This window comes from Zeus faber (genome assembly GCF_960531495.2).
Source record: "Zeus faber genome assembly, chromosome: 7".
NCBI lineage: Eukaryota > Metazoa > Chordata > Actinopteri > Zeiformes > Zeidae > Zeus > Zeus faber.
The window spans coordinates 25,490,441-25,511,710 of NC_137203.1; the positions used below are offsets into that span (position 1 = coordinate 25,490,441).

Genomic DNA, 21,270 nt, shown 5'->3' on the forward strand with positions numbered 1-21,270 from the left:
CGTCAGCATTGCGTCAACATTTTCCAAGTTGATGAACTCAGCATTGGATGACACAATGACGCGGTAAGTCCTGGTGACATTAGCCCAATTACTAATACAAGGATACACTTGTTGCGTGTTGTGACTTTATCCTAAACATGGGAAGGTGGCTGTCTGCTACCTTGTAGTCCACAGAGGCCTGTCTCACGTTGTCTCCGTGGAAGGAAGTCACTCCGTGCGGACGTTCACAACAACACGGTTCTAGCGCATTAAACACCTCAAGTCCCTCAGAGACATTTCGTCAACTTTTCGAACTTTTGGGACTAAAATAAAATGTACACGACTCAGACTCTGCTCTAAAGCTGCAAGCCAATCCCATGTGTCAGGACACATACACAAATATGTTTTGGACTGTTTTCAACTCATTCAATCAGTATGTTATGAGTGGCTCCAATGCCGCAAAATTAGGAGGGACACATGACCGTATCGAACAGAATGTGTTTATTTACAAAAAGGGTTAAAGAGATACAATATCAAATGAAAAGCCCTGCCATCGTCAAGCAGGTAAGACGATTCACACACACACACACACACACACACACGTTCTTTGGTGAGTTTGTAAAGGTTTATCAATATTCCTGCTACAAATGTAGATCTGTGTGAATCAAACTTGGACGACAAGACGTTAGGAAACATTTGGGTTCCAACAAGACCTCAACCATGTCCATAAATTCTGTGGTTGTTGTGTTTGGGATACTTTTAGGCCTAAAAATGCAAAGAGGATTAATAAAAAAGAAAAGAAAAAGAAGAGCAATGGATGCAGACAACAACCACGGGGCCATTTAAGTCGTGTTAGTTAGGAATTACATTTTGAAGATTTTTCCTTAGGTAGGTATAAAACGAGAGATTAAACTACACCGTTTTAGCCTGATTCTCGTCTTACTTGTCGTACAGGACAATATTGTATTTGTCCGGCTATAATAGTCGTTTTTTATCTTGTGTAATGTGACATAATCTGTGATTTTTACGACAAAAGGTCAGTTATTTGTAACTTATAGCACCCCTAATTCTGTTTATAATTCGTAAAATAGAGTCTATTTGGAAATTGGGACAAAAAATAACAAGACTTGTCAGATCATTTTTTTATTAAATAGTTGTCCAAAACATCTGGACAAAATAATTAACCAAAATATCACAGTGTTTATGAAGATCACATCACAATTAATTAAGTGTATATTATTAAAATGTCAATTTTAAGCAATGTAAAAAAATGGACATTTCATATTAAGTTGTCAAAGTAAAGTGTTTATAAACATTGTGTTATATGGAGTTGTTTAACAACAAAAGACAATGTTTGGAAAGCAAATGTCTATATAACAACAGCTTGACATTTGTTATATATGTATTACAAAAACTGAGCCATCTTAACAAAGGGAAATAAAGTTTGGTTTATTTGTTTATGGTTTATGCTCATTTTCCTATTTTACCATTTTCTCCAACTTGGTAATGTCAGTCACCATATTGTTGTTGGTGTATCTGACATGGAAGTAGTCACCTGTAACAAAATTTTATTGGATGGCGAATATATTTGTCATTAAGTTGCTTATTTTGTAGGTTTTGGCAGGTGTGGTCGTCGTCGTCAGTGTTGCAATCTTCCTGACTTCCCCCACACTTAGCGCATACATGTTTGATTGTCAAATTAGCGGATGTTATTATGCCCACTATTTCTAACAGTTCCTCCTCTGGGAGTTTCATGTCAGTTTCATTATCTGCGACTTGTCTGAACTCGGTACAAATGATCGTGTTCTTCGTACTTGTGAGATCGCCCATAATGACTTCACGTCCAGTACATGTCTCCAGATAGTGTAATAAACACATCAGGTTATTCCGAAACATATAAAAATTGTATGAAGGTGGTTGATATAGAACTGAAATTGTTGCTCTAATAAAAGGTACTTGAAGATTATGCATTCAATATTAAGAAATGGAGGTGAAATAATATGTATTTCTTGATCAATTTTTGAATTAAGTCCAACACCGCCATGCTGCATTTTTTTCAATTCATAAAATATGGGGTGACTGTCATTGTATGCAAGGCATTGTGCTTTGCTGTGAAAAAGGAATGCTGGAAGTTCGTTGTCTTTTCAATGTCATTTTGTGTCCATGTGAAAACATTCTGGATCTTGTTATTAAGAACTTCTGTTAAACTGATAGTATGGTAGGAATAGCCTGCCTATAAGGTGTAAGTTTAGATTTGCATGCCGCCCATTATTTTTGTTCAAACTGTCATGAAGGAAACCCAATTGTGGCAGCAAAGACAGCGGAGGAGACAACTGAGACAACCTAGGGCCTCTAAAAATGCTGTCAGCTACCATTAAAATAGACTAATGGCCAAAGAAGGGAGAGGAGAATTGGAGCTCTCTTTGTAGTGAGCAATACAAAAACAAAATTCCTCAGGCGGCTCCTGAAAAGGCAACGTTAGGAATGGGCATGTGCAAAGGTATATAAGTGTGTGACATTGTTGGAAAGGGCAGCTCTTCTGCAGAATTGCTCGGCCTTCATGCCACTTGTATAAAGTTGTAATAAAGGTCTTTTTAAAGTGAATTCCTTGCTTTTCCTAATCTTTCTTTTCATTTGTTAAGTGTTGTTTTTCCACAAAAATAGAAGCACACTGCTTGTTCCTGGAGTCTCCAAACTGTGAATCATCCTGATGAGATGAGCCTATTAACGCTGACAGATACGGTATGGCGGATTAAGAAGAAGAATTTTATTACTTGTCTCACAGATGCACTGCACTCAACACACGCATGCAGGGAGTGGTGGCTCGAGAAATTCAGCCTCTGCATTCCTCCCATCCCAGCTGTCCTTCCCCCAGGGGGCAGCCAGGAGCAGTGGGCAGCCTTCACTACATTGCTGCTCCTGGACCATGTTTTTTTTGTCCCCAATTTCTTTAAAAGTTTTGCTTTAAAGTTTCTGTCACAGTATTTTTCTTGAGTGCTTTCCTTTAGAATATTGTGACTGAGCTTGAGGGCTGGATTTTTGGACAATTGCTTCTTTATTATCTTAGAATTTCGGCTATTTTTCAGCATCTGGAACAACTACAAACACAAACTCTGTAATTACTTTACATAACAATAATAATAAATACATGTTATTTCACAAATATAATAAATACATGTTCATTTTAATTTGTACTTCATTGTATTATTTCTGTCAACAATCTTTTTCTGTAAACAAAAAAGGAAAATTCAGTTAAATAGATTGCTTGTCTATATGGAACATTTACAGAACTTTAACATTCAGTTGACATAAGAATTATTATGGAAGAATTTGTCAATATTTAACACGTTCTGCCTTTTCATTTAAGTCTGCTATGTTTAGCTGTAGGAAACTGTATATACATGAAGTTTCTTAAAAACAATGTTTGTCTTTCACTTTAAACCACACCTTGTCATTGTTATAACTCACCTTGTTGTCTATGGAAGAACATATAGTCTCAGTGACGACAAGTGACGCTTGGTGTTGTGCACGTCAATGATGACTAATTTACGCAGGTTGACGTATTTACGGAGGTTTACGAAGGTAGTCGAGCCTACGGAATTTTAGTGGTGACTTCTTTCCTTGGATTACATTTTTAAATGTAGGTACATATTACAGGTTTCAAAGATTGTCGCACTGAGGAAAAGCTGTTGTGATCGAGGGTCGCTCTGAGTCCGCCGTGTCCATATTGAGGTTTTAACGTAGATTTAATGTTTTGGAAATAAATTGTGTAAAAATAAAGACATGTTTGCAATAAATGAAGCCTCTTGTTTTTGTCCGTTATTGTTAACGTTTTAAACATGTTTTTAAGTATGTCCGTTACCGATGCTTCATTGGCTCATGTGTTTGACCAATCACCGTGGACTTGCGTCTGGACCAATCACTGTGCACTTACGTCACTGATGTCCCTCAAGAACGGTGTTTTAACAATTACGACCGTTCCTGGATCATGCAGTGCAGACACAAAAGAGGTTCTTAGAACTTCCTGCGGTGCAAAAAAGCCTTCTGTGACAGATTATAGTCTCCAGAGTTTTGTGAAATGCAGCACGAGTTACAGTTTTCCGAGTTTCAATTAAACGCAGCATCGGCTAGGGTTGCCCAAGCGCTATGCAGGCCACATGGCTCAAGTTGATGGATATGAATGACTTCCGAGAGACGAAGCTCTGACTTATATAACTTCGGATCACTTATTTCTGCTCCAAATGTATATCGATATGGATCAAACTTGAACTAGACATACGTCTGACCTCCCAGTTCCAACGGAGCCATGTCAACCATGTCTGTGCGTACTGTGATTGCCATGTTTCAGATACTTATTGCCTGAAAAATGCCAAGAAGATTAGGTTTAGGATGAGGGCTGGACCCCTAATAATAATAAATAAATACATAATTAGTGTGTATGTGAGCAACTCATTTGATTGGCCAAACAACACATGCAGTCTCCATAACATATTGTACACATTTATTAAGATCTTGTTTGATGTTGTTTATCTCTCATTTTCCATCCAGTGGACCACGCTGTCCTAGATCTGTGTCCAGGCCCTCATAGGCTTTTTGTCTGGCTCCTCCTCGGGGTGTGCCATCTTTTGCAGAATATCTGAAACAGGGGGAAAATGTGCGTTACAACCCAAAGTATGGGCTAGGTATTTCCATGTTTTCCTTTGTTGTGTATGGTTATTAGTCGTTGGTTCAGGTTTCCGTTGTTTTGATCCCTGTAGTTAATCTGGTAATGACTGGGTTTCCCAGCAGGGGGCCAAAGTAATTCCCTTAGAAGAGATCATTCATTTACCTACCTGCTAGATCAGGATGGCTGGTGCTCAGGTCATCCAGAAGAGACTCGTATGTCCGTTCCTCAGTATCATCCGCACCTGAGGGGGAAAAACTATTCAATATTATGGAGCTGATCCATAACATCTAGAAATGTAAAAAGTAGAAAAAATATATTTGGTCACCATGAGGAAATAAAACATAATCTCACATTTATTTTCATTTTTATACTCTTTTATTTAATTTAATTAAAATCGGATACAGTGAAACACCACATTGATAAAATAATAAATTAGAAATATACATGAAACTATACGTGAACGATGTTTTTTTTTTAACATACATTTAATGTTTTTGAAATAAATTGTGTATAAATAAAGACATGTCTACTTTAAATGAAGTATCTAATTTTTCATGTGTTCAATCAATCACCGCTGACTTACGTCTCGACCAATCACCCTGCACCTAAGTCACTGAATGTTCCGCTTGTGTCGTTAAGTTTAAATAGCCCTCAGGAACAGTGTTTTAAAAATTAAGATTATTCCTCAATCATGCAGATGCATATTTCTTCAATTTTTTGGAGTTGGAAATGTAAAGAGGCAGCACCAAGACAAGCAACAATAACCAATACTATTCTGTGTGTGTGTGTGTGTGTGTGTGTGCGTGTGTGCGTGCGTGTGTTTTGCTCCACTATACTAGCGTCATCTCCGAATTGACTAGATGTGCACCAGAAAGTGGGTCCTCACTTACCAAGTGTATTTACTCACTTTGATACCAGTACAATTGCGTGTGTGCTTGTGTGTACGTGTGTGTGTGTGTAAACACACGATTGGAGGCTCACCAGAAAGCCGCAGGAGAACGTACCTCGTCCTCTCCTCCAATAGGACGCTGGCCTCTTCCATGCTGTGCTCCTTCTCCACGAGGTGCATCACCATGCCACTCATGTCTATCAAGTCCACACAGTCTGTAGGAAGCACAGGCTGACTTTTTACAAGAAACCCATCTCTATTTAAACATTTTATAAGTATACAAACAAATCCAAGACAAGTAAATATGTTATTTATACAAATTTGGTTTTAGTATAAAACACATTCAGTTTAATTACATTTGTCTTGCACAATTAGGGAAAAGGCCTCACAAAAAAATTAATAAATGAACAATAGCAGCAACTTTAATAGCAAGCAATGATAATAATAAATATAGCTGCAAGCAGTAATACACAGGGTCCATTATTAACACCATTCACAAATGTTAGAGTTCCTGTGGAACATAGGATCAGTTCGTGCTGTCATTCCTCTTGATGCAAGCATTACATCTAAAACACAAATTTTCACTCATTTCTGCTCCGCATGTGGATATGGGTGAAACCTAAACCACGAGACGTGTGCGACGTCTCGGTTCTAACGACACCTCAACTGTGTCGTAGCTGCAGCGTGTCCTATCACTCGGTGGAACACAATTCGTTTATTGCACTTTGTAAATCAACAGAAAACAGATACAATCACCGTAATAATGTATTTTAGAAACCTATAAATAAAACTCAAATGTACAAAAATGTTTGAATCAAAATAGGACTTTGTTCACATGCTGTCACGTGATGTGTACCCCATCAACTTGCACATGCGCGCATGGACTTCCCGTTGCAGCGTACGTCTGTGCGTGGCGCCAGCTTGGTGAGGACGCGACTTTTGATCACAAACTTCTTCTGCAATACTGAACCGCCGATCCGGATGAAACTAAAACGACGCGATATCGGAACTGCTCCGAATACATATCTTATTGATTTCGTCCGTGGGTTCGTCGGATCTACGACATCCATACCGTTCTGACGTCAAGCTACAGCTGCACGTGTCGCCATCTTGGTGAGGTCCCGATTGTTGATGATAAAAAATAGTTTTTAATGAACTTATTACGCAATAATAGACCAATGTGAAATAAACTTAGACGGCATCTCGGAACTGCCCCAAATACACAGTTTATTCATCTTGTCTGTGAGTGCGGCGCATCCATAACATCCATAGACTACTGATGTCAGTTTTTTATTAAGATAAACAATAGGGTGCGGGGCGGGACAGCGAATAATGTGAATAATGATGTGAATAATAATAATAATAATAATAATAATAATAATAATAATAGAGCCCTCCTCCACATTGCTTAGTTCTTTATTATTCTTGATAGAAAAGCCTACCTTTCATGTCCACGCCGCACGTCCTCTTTAAATTATGGATGAAGTTTATCATCTTGCAGTTGATATTGAAGATTTCCTCTTTCTTGTCTATCCAGAAACAAAAATATGCGCTGTACAATCAATAATAATTTGAACGCAACATTAAACTGAATTGGTGTGGTTTGTACTATTAAATCTAGGCCTATGTAAAGTGCAATTTATTTACACCGATATTTGGCAGTGGGTGAGTATACTGTAGTCTTCTAGAGAAAGATGTTATCCTCTTATCTGCTTATATCTTTCACTAACTCTTTGCTTTGTCTGAAATGAAGGGAGACAAACCTATAATTCCATTCCAGTGAAAACATCAAAGTCCAAGTTCAGTCAATTTTCAAAGCTCTGCATCACAGAGTCGTCATACTTTCAATGCAAAGTAAACAGATATACATCTAAGTACATTTACTGACCTCCAAACAGCACTATAATGAACATCTTTTAATGCAATATTCCGATGTGTAGCTTTTGAAGCCTCCGTTGACAAAAGGATCATGGAAGGAATTGTATGTCAAAATTCTGAAATATGTATAATATAATAAATACAAATGGAAAAAGTTGAATCAATACTATACAAAAAAATCTGTATTACAATTTTTCAATGAAAAAACCCCCCTGAAACTATACTAAATATATTTCTCCACCCACAAACAATGCTTGTTGTGTAAACCATTTTGCAGATAAACTAAGCTTAATTTATAGGTGATAAAACATATTTAATACAATATTTCCATATGTATTACATTTGTTGATTCAGGTGTGGATCCGTTTGTTTTGTGACACACAAGGAGGGGTTGGAGTGGATGCACGGGTGGGGGTGGGGGGGGGGTGGAGTGGACTCACTGTGGTGGACAAAGTTATAAACTAAATTATGTATTACCAACGTAAGGAAACGTGCTGGCATCACCCCTAAAATAAAAATAAATAAATAAATAAATAAAAGCGTAACCAGGCGCAAACTTGACACTTTTTGGTATGTCCCAAGATCCTCCACAGTGAGAGTCCAGTCCAATCCATGATCCATTCCAGGATACACTCCAACCCCACAGTGAGAGATGAGTCCACTACATTTCACTGCATATTATTACATTTCACTGCATATATGTATGAAAGTATGTATATGTATGTGACGAATAAACCTCAAAAACCTCTTGAATCCAGGATCCACTCCAAGATCCACTCCAACCCCAAAGTGAGACTCCAGTCCAATCCCTAATCCACTTCAGGATCCACTCCAACCCCACTGTGACAGTCCACTCCACTCCATAATCCACTCCGGGGATCCACTCCCGGATCCACTCCCGGATCCACTCCCGGATCCACTGTAGGATCCACTGCAGGATACGCTCCAGGAGTGGATCTTGGTTTTTTTTCTTCACTTTTTATGTAGTATTTATTAATCTTTTTGTATTTGCATTTATTGTATTGTATTGTATTGTATTTATTTGTGAATTGCGGTTGGGAATTATTTTTTAATATTTGATTTGTATTCATAAAAAAACCCCAACTTATTTTTATTGTTTTATATCCTAGGCCTACTACGCAGTTGTTGCTTACCATGTCCCAAGAATTTCAATGCTCGGAATGATCCTGGTTTACTGTGCATCTTACCAATAAAACACTTGGACCTTGAAATGTCATTCGGGCCTGATCAGTTGGGGACGGCATTGCTTTTGAGATTTTGAAGTACAAATAAATGTCCTGATCGTCTTAAAACTTATTAAAAACAAAAATAAGTCCAAATTATTACATATTTATCAAAAATATAGCCACTTGAAGTAAGAATTTTTTATAATTATATAAATATATATCTTTTCCCCAAGGTGTTTATATTTGTTATCGTGGAGTGGTATGCATTGTGATGTTGCGTGGAGATCTTTGTATATGCCATGAGCTATGTTGCTATTCAATAAAGTTTTATTTACAAATACATCTCTTCTATAAACTACAGTAAAATAAGTAATGGCTGTGCCTCAAGGACACAGTGCAACAGAAGGGTTTTTTTAAACCTGTGCTGTTTGCCAGACTCAGTATAGTGACGTGAATTCTACATGAATTCTCAACCTTTTTCATATCAAGGACCCTCAATTTTTGTACAATTTAGTCCAAACATACCTGTTTATACTATAGTTATGGAGATAACAGTGAAGCTAGGATCAAAACAGTCATTATTCTATGTTCTCTAACGGTGCTAACATCTTGTAAATGGAATGATGGTGAAGTTTAACTATTAATCATTAATCATCGCCGCATGTTAAGCACCGCAGCTCTACAGTGCACAGTACAGGGGAATACTTTGCATGTGTCAAATGTGGAGAGCTGTGCACCAGTGCAGCAGGAGACCAAAATGCTGGTCTGGTTCACACTGGCAATCTAAACACCATTCCAAAGTTTAACATCAGCTTTGGCGATCATCCTGCTCCCCCTTCGCAGGAAAACGCAGCGAGCCTCTTCAGTGTAAAAAGGGACTGCTTCTCGTTCTTGTCCATGGAGTCGAGTTTACTGTGGAGGTACAATTCAAGACAAACAACACCTCCACTTTTAAGCATCGAGTAAATAAGGAAAGTTGGCTAGGAGGTTCTCTCTGGTGTATATTTAAAAAAAAAAAAAAAAAAAAGGCTTTTCAGACCCCTGGGAAAGTTATCAAAAAGCAGTAGGCCCCGGGCCCCGGGCCCCTGTAACCTGGACTCTTGTGGGATTTTGATTAAAAAGCTGGGAAAATAACGAGTTCCAAAAATGGTTCGACCGCTTATAACTTAACTCCCTCTCCCAAGATTACCACTAGATCTTTGATTCAAGCTTTTAATGAACCTCCCACCATTTCTGGAACTCACAACAGCCTTTTCTTATACTCAGCTTTTATGATGTTTAGAACATTGTGCTACAGTTGTAGTTGCTTGAGTATATTTTGCCAAACGGAGAAGCAGAAACACTGCAACGAAAATGCAAGGTTTATTTTTAGACAAGACAAAGTGCCACCTCCACATTGTGAGAACACCATTCATTTCATAGCTGCATATGATTGATAATGTTGTTTTTCAATAAAAAAATAATAATATAAAAGGTTGAAGACTATTATATTATTTTGGATGTGTCGCTATAATTTGCCATTGTGCGGTCAACAAGCAAATGTCCAAGTCACATTATCACAGATCAAAAATATAGGTTCTTCAGGTTCATTCCGATTTTTTCTCTTTATAGCTTTGAAAATTAAGGAATATTGACACATATAATTCTTTCAAAGTAAACAAATCATGTCATGTAATCTTTCTTGTTTGAATGATTGTACTTGAGTTAGATATTTACTTATTGAAAACATCTATTTTTAATACTGTTTTGAGTTACTTCAGCCTTTTGGAAAATCTCAGACAATTTGAACTTCAATATGGACGCTGTCCTGTGCACTTCAGTAGCTGACATGCTTTATCCTCCATTTACGGATCCACCTTAGGGTAATGGTGCCTCACTTGTTATCATCAGGAGACTGTGATATGCCCAGCGAAGCAGGACTTCCCGTTCTGCTTGTCTAGCAGCCGTGTGACACGGGCAGAGTGCCCATCTGCCCGCCCTCCGGCTCTGTGACCTCTGACCCCAGACGGGCAGGCTGCTGATCGGCATGCGGCCGGAGCTGGTCAGCGGGGATGTGTTTCCGTGCCGGGCCCTGCGGTGGACTCCGGGGGACGATAACGGCGAGGGAGGGGTGGGCCACAGCAGCATTTAGGCCAGCCCTCATGGGGCTGACGTGCCTCGGGCAGCAGGGGGCGCTCTCGCAGCTGCTGATGCTGCCGCTGTTCCTCTCACTGGAGAGGTCGACACTCAAGCCGTTGGCGCTCAGTCTGATGCTGTTGTGGGCGGACGTATGGGTTCTACTGCCGCTCCCTAGCAGGTCTCGGCGGCTCAGGATCTGCTGCCGGATGATCCTTCGGAAGGTAAGGCGGAACTCCCGGATGCGGTAAGCATATATGAAGGGGTTGACCACGGAGTTGGCGTGCGAGAGGATAATGGCCACGTAGAAGATCCAGAGTGGAGGACGAGCGCAGTGCGGACAGTAGAGGGTGAAGCAGTTGATGATGTGTAAGGGCAGCCAGCAGATGGCAAATAGCCCCACGATGATGGCCAGTGACTTGGCCGCTTGAACCTCCTTCTGCAGCGTGGAGCGAGTCTTCTCGCCGTGGACGGCCTTCAGTTCAATCAGCTTCAGCTGATGGCGGGCCGCCATGAAGATACACAGGTAGATGCCTAGCATCAGCAGCAAGGGAATCAGTACGCAGGCAAAGAAGTTGAAGTAGACCATGTACTCCATGACCACCACCTCCTCAAACAGACACTTCATCAGACCCGGTGGGCAGGTGCTATTGGTGCTCTCAGAGAACTTGTGCCAGCCCATCATGGGCGTCAGGCCTATGATGATGGACAACACCCAGCAGATTGCAATGATACCCCTGGCCCGCTGGCCCGTCACCAAGCTATTATACCTTAAAAAAGACAAAAAAAAAAAAAAATCAACATTACAAAGATTGGTACCATCACTGCCAGAGGGAAGCAGTTTCTTAGATGGTCAAAAATGTGCAAATTGTACACTTCTCTTTGCCCGTGCAGCAATGGTTTTAGGTGATCACTTGGTGTAAACACAATTTAATAAACAAACCCTAAATTATCAACACTGCTCAAGGAAGAGAGCCTATTTTGAGCGTGTCTGTCCAGCAGTGTGGGAGTGCAGCTGAGATATTTGGTCCGTCTCTATCGCATTCTTCAGATGTTAAAGTGCAGAGGTTAATGCTGCAAAAACAAGCCCCCACTGAAGGGATGCAGACAGACGTTCAAACCATTTCTGAACACCCTTCAGTTTCCTGTGTGTGATGGGGGTGGAGGGGAGGGGAGCGAGGGGTGGGCCTGCGTTACAAACATCTGTAGTTTATACCTTGAGTTCATGAGCTACCCTCTACCTACATACAGTGATAGCAGATACTCTATCACCTCTTCATTGGGTAAACCGTGCTTAATGCTCAGACTATTGGGGAACCCAAGATAAACATACTGAACATGATTGTTTTGATGGTATAGTTTGAGTGCCTTTGAGGGGGGTCAAATCCTGTATAAGCAATTAGTAGGAAGAAAATTCATTTTACGGCCCTTGGGAAGCTCAGTCTTGTGGGGCAGATTATATTTGGATATATTTATCCAGCCAAGACTTAATGGGCCGATATAACTTCAGGCTACTAATGTAGGAGGATGATTTTGAAGGATTTAGCAATTTCATACATTAAAGCACCTTGGTATTAACAATAAATAATTATAGCCATAATGATGTACAGTTTGTCATTAATAAGACATGGATGCATCATTTATCAAAAACGACTCATAAAGGACCAACGGCAAAACTAAAAAGCAATTTATTGTACTTTTAACTCACAATAACTTACGTAGGCTAAAGTGTCACAGTTTAGTTCTAGTCTCGAGTCCTCTAAACCACTCGAGTGTTACACAGCCACTACATTTGCAGCTGACCTGAGGGGGATCTTGATGGCGATGTAGCGGTCAATGGCGATGGCCAGCAGGCTGAAGATGGAGCTCTGGGTGAGCACGAGGACGAAGCAGGCGATGAAGAGGCAGCCGTAGAAGTTGGAGCAGAAGCCGGTGCTGATGAGGATGGAGAAGGGGATGGCCAGCACGCCCACGGCGATGTCGGCCATGGCCAGCGACACCACAAAAAAGTTGGTGATGCTCTGCAGGTTGCTGTTGAGGCAGACGGCCCAGCAGACCAGCACGTTGCCCAGCACGGAGAAGGCGGCGATCAGGAGCTCCAGCACGATGTAGAATGCCGAGGCGGCCGGGCTGTCGGGCATGGTGAGACAGGCGGCGGGGTCACTGGTGAGGAGAGAGAAACCCCCTCCTCAACGATCATAGCTGCAGCCTGACAGCACTGACCTCAGCCCCGAGACCCCCGGAGAAAACGTCTGCTGGATATCCAAAACACAGCAGATTTCACAGCTCACTCGGTGCAGCCGGTAGTCTGGATTATATTGGGTCAGACTCGTTGCCCTCGTTCATTTTACTGCGTTGGTCCTCTGCTCTCTCTCAGCTGGTCCTTCCCCTTCAGCTCTTTGGTGAATTATTTTTCCCACGAACTTCTGGATGAGTTGAGACGGTGCCAGGAATCCGCATCACACCGGTGTCATTGTGCTGCCGGAGATTAAGATGCTTAGGAGTAAAGGAAATAATGGAAGGGAGAAAGAAAGATAGAAGGAAAGAAAGAAAGAAAGAAAGCAGAAACACCTCAGCAAAAGAGGAAATGAAGTTGCATTTCTTTAATCATTTGCATCAGATTTCCTGTGGTGCAGAGCAGACGGTGAGTTATAGTGTTTGCAGGGGGGAGGAGTCAGACACAGGACACATTTTTACTACAAGTGGAAGACGCTTTTGGTCCCCTGGTGATATCTTTTTAGACTTTTTGGTATATGCTTACACGAAACACCCGTGTTGTGGTTTCCTGTGGTTATGTGCAATATCACAGCGCCATTGCATATATAAACAGAGATGTGTGGAAACATGTGGAATGGTGCTTGTACAGAGTGTCTGGGCTTTCTCAAGGCACTGGGTGACCACTGAACTGATTAAAATGTTTAAATCGTGCTCTCAATCCGCTGGCAAATGAATTGTTGGGATTCAATATCCCCGCATGGGACACCAGCTACAATGCTGTCGACAGTCATACCTCTGGCCAGTCTGGGATCTCTACCTAGTCGAACATGACTGTCTTGGGAGGTGGGAGGAAATTCACACCGTAGAACCCAGGAACCCAGGTGCTGCCATCCCACCGATGATCATTACCTTAAGCAAACAAATTCAAGGGCGTCACCAAATTTTGAAATCACACTTGATGCTGATAAATTCCTCCGTCCGGTGTTGTTCCCTGGATTCTGAGAACGGTGTAGGATCTCATGATTTGGAGGCAGAACAGAATTCCCACAAAGGGAACGGTTTTGGAACGCAGCTGTGCTTGAGGGGTCTTTGCTCCCTGAGTCAACCGAACCCTTTTTCCCCACGGGGCAGGACAGGGGCCTTCTTTCTAATAAGACAATGTCTGTTGATTATATACTGTAGATTTAGGTGTAAAAGGAAACGTGGTCTTGACTATTTCACTGCCTAAGCAGTCATTCTAAATAAGTAGTTCATAGGTTTTGGTTTGTTGTACATAGCTGTACATTGTCCAATGCAGAATTTCCCTTTATGGGAATACAAGAAATATCCGAAATATGGACGAGCCAACAGCTGTGGATATACTCAACGCCCATTATAACAATAAATTGTGCTCATAATTTCCTAATCCTTTGAGGAAAGCTACTCCGGAGCACAGGAGTGGTTTTAAAATAAATCAGTTAAGATTGTCAGGATCCTTCTTCAGCTGGATCGTCAGATTGCAAATATAGCCTAATTTATGTCAACCAAGTCACATAAAGGCTGACCAAATCAACGCTCACAAATCCATTAAATGCTTAATGTCCTTGTTATCGAGAATTTTGATCACATCCAAGGAATACTGCTATGCGATAAGGAAGACCGGAGGGGCACTGCAGTCGTGATCAATAAATCACTGGTTGTGCTATGGCAATAGTCTTCGCCCTAAAAATTAAAATCATGAATAAAGTGAGATGGATGCAAATAGTGATCCCTCCATTTAAAAAAATGATCGTTGGATAATCCCAAAAAATTTCTTCTTTTTGTTCAACCTCTACCTTATTGAAAGTCTGAACTTGAAATGAAGAAATTAAGGGGTACAGTTTAAGCTGAGGAAACCTTAAAAATATATAGGTGTACCGAATTGAAGCATTTATTTATGTTCATCCAATGACTTTTTATTATAATTTATTTATTTATTTATTTTTTACAGTGTAAAGGTGGTAAAACCTTAAATCAGGACCAGATTTGGGCTCAGGTGGTTAGTGGTCGACTATGCATGTACAGAACAAGACCATTTGTTTTGCACATGTGTGGGTCTTGCAGGTAGAACCTGCTTCATGGCGTTTGTTCACACAGGTAAACCAACACCGTGAACACCTGATCCCTCCAGAAACATTAACACCGAGAGAGAAAGCATGTTTTTAACACCCGCCAAGGAGTGTATGGCAGTGATTAATATGAAAAGAAAACTACAAGAAATCAGCTAAACCAGTGTAATTAAAGTGCAGACCTTCTTATTTGGCCAAGGATTAAATTCTACATAACACAAATCCTGCTTTAATTTTGGTGGTAGCTATTAAAAAAAGCTTTCCAAAAAATCTATCAAAATCACTTTTAATAGTCAACAGCATTTCAATATAAAAATAGAATATAATAATATGATATACATAGTACAATAAAAAAGACAAAAAAAAAGATGACAATCATTATTGTTTATAGTAATAACAACTACAATAATCATAATAATAATAATAATAACAACAACAACAACAACAATAATTATAACAACAATAATAAAAAACAATAATAATGACAAATAATTATAATTATTATAATTATAATAATAAAATAATAAGAGAAACAATTCAATAATAATAATACAATTAATTGAGAAACATACCTTTTTTAATGCATTCCTTGTTTTAAAAGCGTCCCTTGGCAGAAATATATTAAAACATATGTCTTCATGTATACGGTATGATTTCTGCAGTTTAAACACTGGATCGGAAGGTGGGAGCGGCTCCACGGAGACGGAGCTCTGGTTTCACACCAGTCCCATAACCCGGTCCCAGCTTTATCCCACATGTGACACCCAGCACCAGAGAGCCAAAGTCCCTTCTCTGTCCACTTCTCCAGCTCCAACCATGTAGAAAGTAGAGACTCACGCATCTTTCTACTTCCCCATTTCTCTCAATCTCTCTCTCAGATGTTCAGCTTTTCCCTTTTTGCCTCGATTTCCTCTCTAACATTTAATAAACTGTCAGAAAAGAATAAATGTCCAAGATCAAAAAAAATAGTACAAATAAAATTACATTTTATTAGGGCACGAACACGGAAGGCCCTATGGTAATGCAAAGTCTTCTGCCCTCGTGCGTACGTGGCCATGCAGGTCCCTCTCATTGAACTGGGCTGGAGGTAATGGGGGTGCACCAACCTTCTGGGTAAGAAGCTGGAGTAGCTGGAGTGGGAATTGTTGGGTGCTCTGGGTCCATGGAGATCAATGTCGAAAGCCCGGCATTGACTATCGCTGTGACCTCCACCATGAAACGGGAGGAGTCCATTGACATTGATGATGTGATCTTGATGAAGTGAAGATGCCTGCCTACCGCTTGCTGTTCGCTTGTCCTCCTCGGGTTTCAAACCCTTCAGGGTTCAATACCCTGGGTCGAGGGTAGAGACGCTCTTTGGATAGAGGCTTGCTGCAGACACCCCAGCCGCGGCAAGGGCTGTTCTCAGATGCTCGGGTGAGGGAGTTAGTGAGGGTACGAGAAAGAGCTCTTGAGGTTTCCAGCTGGAGATACCCTCGAACCGTGCACTGCCAAGCTCGGCCTGAAAGGTGCGTGACACCGCCAGTAACCCCTAGGTGGAGCTCCCCATCGGTTGCGGGCTTAATAAGGTCTTCAATGGGTGGTCCAGTTGGGTGCTCGAGTCTGGGGATGGTTAGGTCAGGTTCACTCTGACCTTCCGCATTAGCTACCTTGAAGTATGTGCCGGTGCCCATTGCCTAGGCAGAGGCGCCACAGAAGATACGCTTTCATCTTTCCTTTGAGCTCTAGAGATGGGACGAATGGCGTCCCATTAGTCACCAGCGGTAGTAAGCTCTCTCGGGCTGGCGCCACCTTGGATGCTGACAGGTGCGGCAAACCCGAGAGAGTTGAATAGGCTATTGACAGTCCAAGGCACACTGCATCGTGTGAAAGGTCTTTCGTTGGCTGCTACACGGAAGGTGAATGTGTCCGTGGATAGCTGCATGGGGGGCCTTGCCGAGGTCTTGCAAGCCCTTGGACAATGACTTCAACCTGTTGTTGTTGTTGACGTGCCGTACTTAAGATCTTCTTCACAAAGTCCACAAAGTAGTCCTTCATCTCTGGCTGCCTCGTTAGCGTCCGGCAGAGTGGCATAAGGTGGTTAAGGGCCCGGTCCCTGTTGTTGGTAGGATGTTGTCCGTACTGCCGAGCTCCTGGAGGCGGTACATCCAACCCTGCGTCCTGTTGGCCTCTGTACTGCCGAGGTCCAGGAGGCGGTACAGCCAAGCCCACGTCCTGGGGGCCTCCATACTGGCAAGCTCCAGGTAGTGATACGGCCAAGCACGCGTCCTGGGGGCCACCGTACTGCCAAGCTCTGGGTAGTGGTATGGCTTCTGTACGTGCACTGGCAGCGCTTGCGGGGGCCACTGCAATCGCACTGACATTGGACCTGCTCGACTTGATGGACCTGCTGGCTGATTTAAAGGGCTTATTGGTCGACTTAATGGAGTTGTTGGCCAACTTGAAGGACTTGCTGGATGACTTGCCGAGCCCACTTTCCACAGTCGGCGTTGTACTGCCACTGTGGTCCAGGCCTTCTGCCCATTCCTCCAGGCTATCCACTTGGATCCAGGAGTCCCGTGGAGTGCCGGTGTTCCGAGGGGTCTGCGGGTTCCGTGGGGCCTGGGTGTTCTGACATCCTTGCTCCCAGCAGTGAGCTGAGAGCAAAGAGCATCTCTCTCTCAGATGTTAAGCTTTTCCCCTTTTGCCTTGATTTCCTCTAACATCGAATAAACTGTCAGCAAATAATAGATGTTCAAGATCAAAAAAAATAATACAAATAAAATAAAATGTTATTAGGGACTGAACACCGGAGGCCCTATCATAATGCAAGGAATTATTCCTATTATTATTATTATGATTATTATGATTATTATTATTTATTTTTCTCCTGCATTTTATGCAATAACTCATGGATATATTGTAACTTTTTGTACATTTTTGTCCATCTACGTGTAACATGGACAAACAATGGCGCTGATTGGTCCATAAGGGGTGCTATAATATGCATTCTAAGTCTATACTCTAGTACTGCCAAAACGTTTGTCCTAGCAAAGTGAAACTTGATACACATATGCAGCTGGACATTCTGAACAATTTTGCAATTGGTACCTATAAGGTGAAGCGATACTTTTTTCCCGCCAATTCGATTTTTTTGTAAAACCTTCAAAAATCGTCTTCTGAAGAACCATAAGTTCACAATGAATGACAGACGACACAACATTTGCGGGGCACATCCACGGGCCTGAAGATAGTTTGAGAAAAACTAAGGGATTGGTCAAAAATCTGCGAGGCCATCGCTGCTTGCAGCTTTAATTACGACTGCTATTTTCTAATAAAATTCTGGGAAAAAAACATGGGAGGTCTTAGACATTATATTTAGAAGTGGGCACACACACACACACAATAAAGGACTTCCCTTTTTTACTTTGTATTTCTCGCCAAAGCAGAATTTCATCATATTTCTCAACTTCTGAGAACCCAGACCAAAGAATCCAAAAAGGGATACGAGACTCCAGGGAGAGTTGTGAGGGTGAAATCTGGGTCAATGTTGTTGGAGAGAAAAATAAAGTAGCAATACATACTGTACTCAGGTTAATCTGGGATTTTTTCAAACATTAAATTCAACGGATAAACCCAAAGCAAGTTAATACTAACCAAAGCCAGAACCCAGTCACAGGGGACATTGCCTCAGAAAAATGCACTATTCATTAAGCAATTCCCCTCATTAGGTTGAAAATATAACTTAATAGACACAATCACATGAGCGCGAGCGATGGACGCTGGTATTTCAGGGCGAGATGCCAAGCAGAGGTTTATGAATCGACACACTGAACTCCAAAAGTAAACACTGGTTTGTTATTGTTTTAAAATGTCTTTTATTACCATTTTCAAGAAAATAAGCAAATATAAATACAGAAACAGCTTTTTTTTTTTTTCCTTTTTTTTTTTTACAGATTATCATAATGGTGTGCACTTAATAGCTTAGTCCCTTTACACACACACACACACACACACACACACACACACACACACACACACACACACACACACACACACACACACACACACACACACACACACACACACACACACACACACACACACACACACACCACGCTGATTATGTCAAGGCACTCCTTCAGCACTTCTTGTAGTGGCAGGGGCGATATCCATTTCGCCCCCAAACAGGAATGCCATCTGTACGTGATACAATCTCTGAACAGATACTGAAACATAGCATGGAATTAATCAAGTTCTCGGATTTGTAGGCAGCATAGGAACATTGGTTGGCGTACGGGACTCAACGCAGGCGGGGGATGGAATTTTCCGAGCTATTTCTTTCTTTCAAGTAAATGTAGAAAGGTGTAGGACATATCACATTAGCCAGTGGGTCCAGGCTCATGAGAAACCACACGGCGCTGGATTATGTCGAAGTGGAATGTGCTTTTTGTAAGTCTGTAAGTCTGTAAGTCTCTCTCTCTCTCTCTCTCTCTCTCTCTCTCTCTCTCTCTCTCTCTCTCTCTCTCTCTCTCTCTCTCTCTCTCTCTCTCTCTCTCTCTCTCTCTCTCTCTCTCTCTCTCTCTCTCTCTCTCTCTCTCTCTCTCTCACACACACACACACACACACACACATCAGGGATGGGGGCACTCATCAATCAGGCTTTATCGATCAGCGCCCGAATCCTGAGGAATACCGGGGCCTGATGCCAAGCCATCGGGCTGTTGAGGGAGAGTTGACCAACCCCGTCGCTAGGGGAATGAAGGGAGGGGCAGATAGTTCTTAGCATCGTGGCGTGACACACGGTAACCTACGTATAAACTGAGAGCGGTCAAGACTACGACAATCGGAATTACTCTCACTGCAAACACATGAAAAAAAAAAAAAAAAAAAAACAACAACAAAAAAAACTAAACGGCGTTAAACAGTATCAAGTTTCGGTCTATGGCGATGCAGCTTGGCACATGCCAGGGATTGTGCTTCTGTCGAGGGCAAAACACTGTTCCTGTTAAGTTTTAAATCATTATACCTGAAGCCTGCAGCGATGTATGACACCGAAGACAGACGTCAAGTGTTGGCTGAATGAGCCACACACATTATGGGAAGAACTTTTCGAACGTTAAGTCTTCAATAATGGCTTGATAACTAACTCACATTGTTGCCTTTGATGGTGGAAAAAAAACACCCAAAAGAAATGAACATAAAATCTCGCCACTTGTCGCACTTCGACAAGGCTCTGGTGAAGAAAGAAAGAAAAAATGTCGAAATGCCGCTTTGTGTGTGTGTGTGTGTGTGTGTGTGTGTGTGTGGTTGAGGGGGGGGGGGCTTAAAAAAAACAAACAAAAAAAACAAGCTTAAGTCAGTGCAGCGATGTGTGATAAGATTCGTCGAGGTTTCAGGGACCCAAAATAAAGCCACGACTTTATTACCGCGCAAATAAATACCATGAAATGACTCTTGCGGAGGCGCAGTGAGCGAGCAGCCGTCAAATAGCATCCAAACTACGTTTAAAACTTAACTTACGCGTCATATGGTATAGTCACTGGTTCTCTCTTAGAACCCGATAGATGTAGTTAGTGGCACCGTGATCCTTTCACGCATCACTTGCACATTTCTCATAGTGCGTGTGCAACGTGTAGTGTTCTAAACAGAGGGGCTGTAGGAATCTAGATCTACAGGTAACTGCCTTTCTTCAACTGTGAGCCAGGGTGAGACCAACTAGGGCTCTCATAACGCTGCGTCACAGGGGAAAGGACAACACTTCTCACATCAACGCGTGCAAGGCAGGAGATCTCTGAACTCGATAGCAAGAAAAGATCATATCATGTGTAAAAAAAGAGATAAACCTCCACGCTATGGTTGGTTATCTATACGACCGGTGCTGACTCTCCCTATGTGCCTAGTGAACAAAACTCTGTCACTCAGAGTGTAACTTGTTAAAATCGGTAGCTTAAATGAACACGAACACTTGTTATGTAGTAGATGCAAGCCTCTTACTAAACACATTCAGCGCTAGTCTTCGTCCACGCTTCAGGGTGACCCAACCTTTGTGAAATGTCTCATCCACAAAGTCGTTTGGGTGCTTGGAAAAAAACAAGAAAAACAAAAAAACAGATCAGCCTGTAGTCTGTGTTGTCGAGTCAGATTTCAAGCACGAGGCTTGAAATAATGTATTTTGGCAACCGCAAAATTGCTGTGCTTCAACATCGGCATCAACGATGCAAACCCCCCCCCCCCCCCAAAAAAAAAACCAAAAACGTTTCCAGGTAGATT

The 21,270-nt window shown here is 41.7% G+C and overlaps 1 protein-coding gene across 1 annotated transcript; it reads right to left on the reverse strand.

Annotated features, from left to right (window-relative positions):
* Positions 1 to 9,811: 9,811 nt before the first annotated feature.
* On the reverse strand, positions 9,812 to 13,321 carry adora2aa (adenosine A2a receptor a). Its single transcript, XM_080004033.1, has 2 exons — positions 12,518 to 13,321; positions 9,812 to 11,484 (listed from the first exon to the last, which is right to left on the reverse strand). The coding sequence occupies exons 1-2, from the start codon at positions 12,853 to 12,855 to the stop codon at positions 10,536 to 10,538; spliced, it is 1,287 nt and encodes a 428-aa protein (XP_079860159.1). The 5' UTR covers positions 12,856 to 13,321; the 3' UTR covers positions 9,812 to 10,535.
* Between the last annotated feature and the right edge of the window lie 7,949 nt (positions 13,322 to 21,270).

Bases quoted from the DNA above. Each gene is read 5' to 3' on its own strand.
- adora2aa (XM_080004033.1), bottom strand. From the start codon at position 12,855: ATGCCCGACAGCCCGGCCGCCTCGGCATTCTACATCGTGCTGGAGCTC. The intron at 11,485-12,517 runs GTCAGCTGCAAA...GTCTTTTTTAAG, and splicing joins GCCATCAAGATCCCCCTCAG to GTATAATAGCTTGGTGACGG.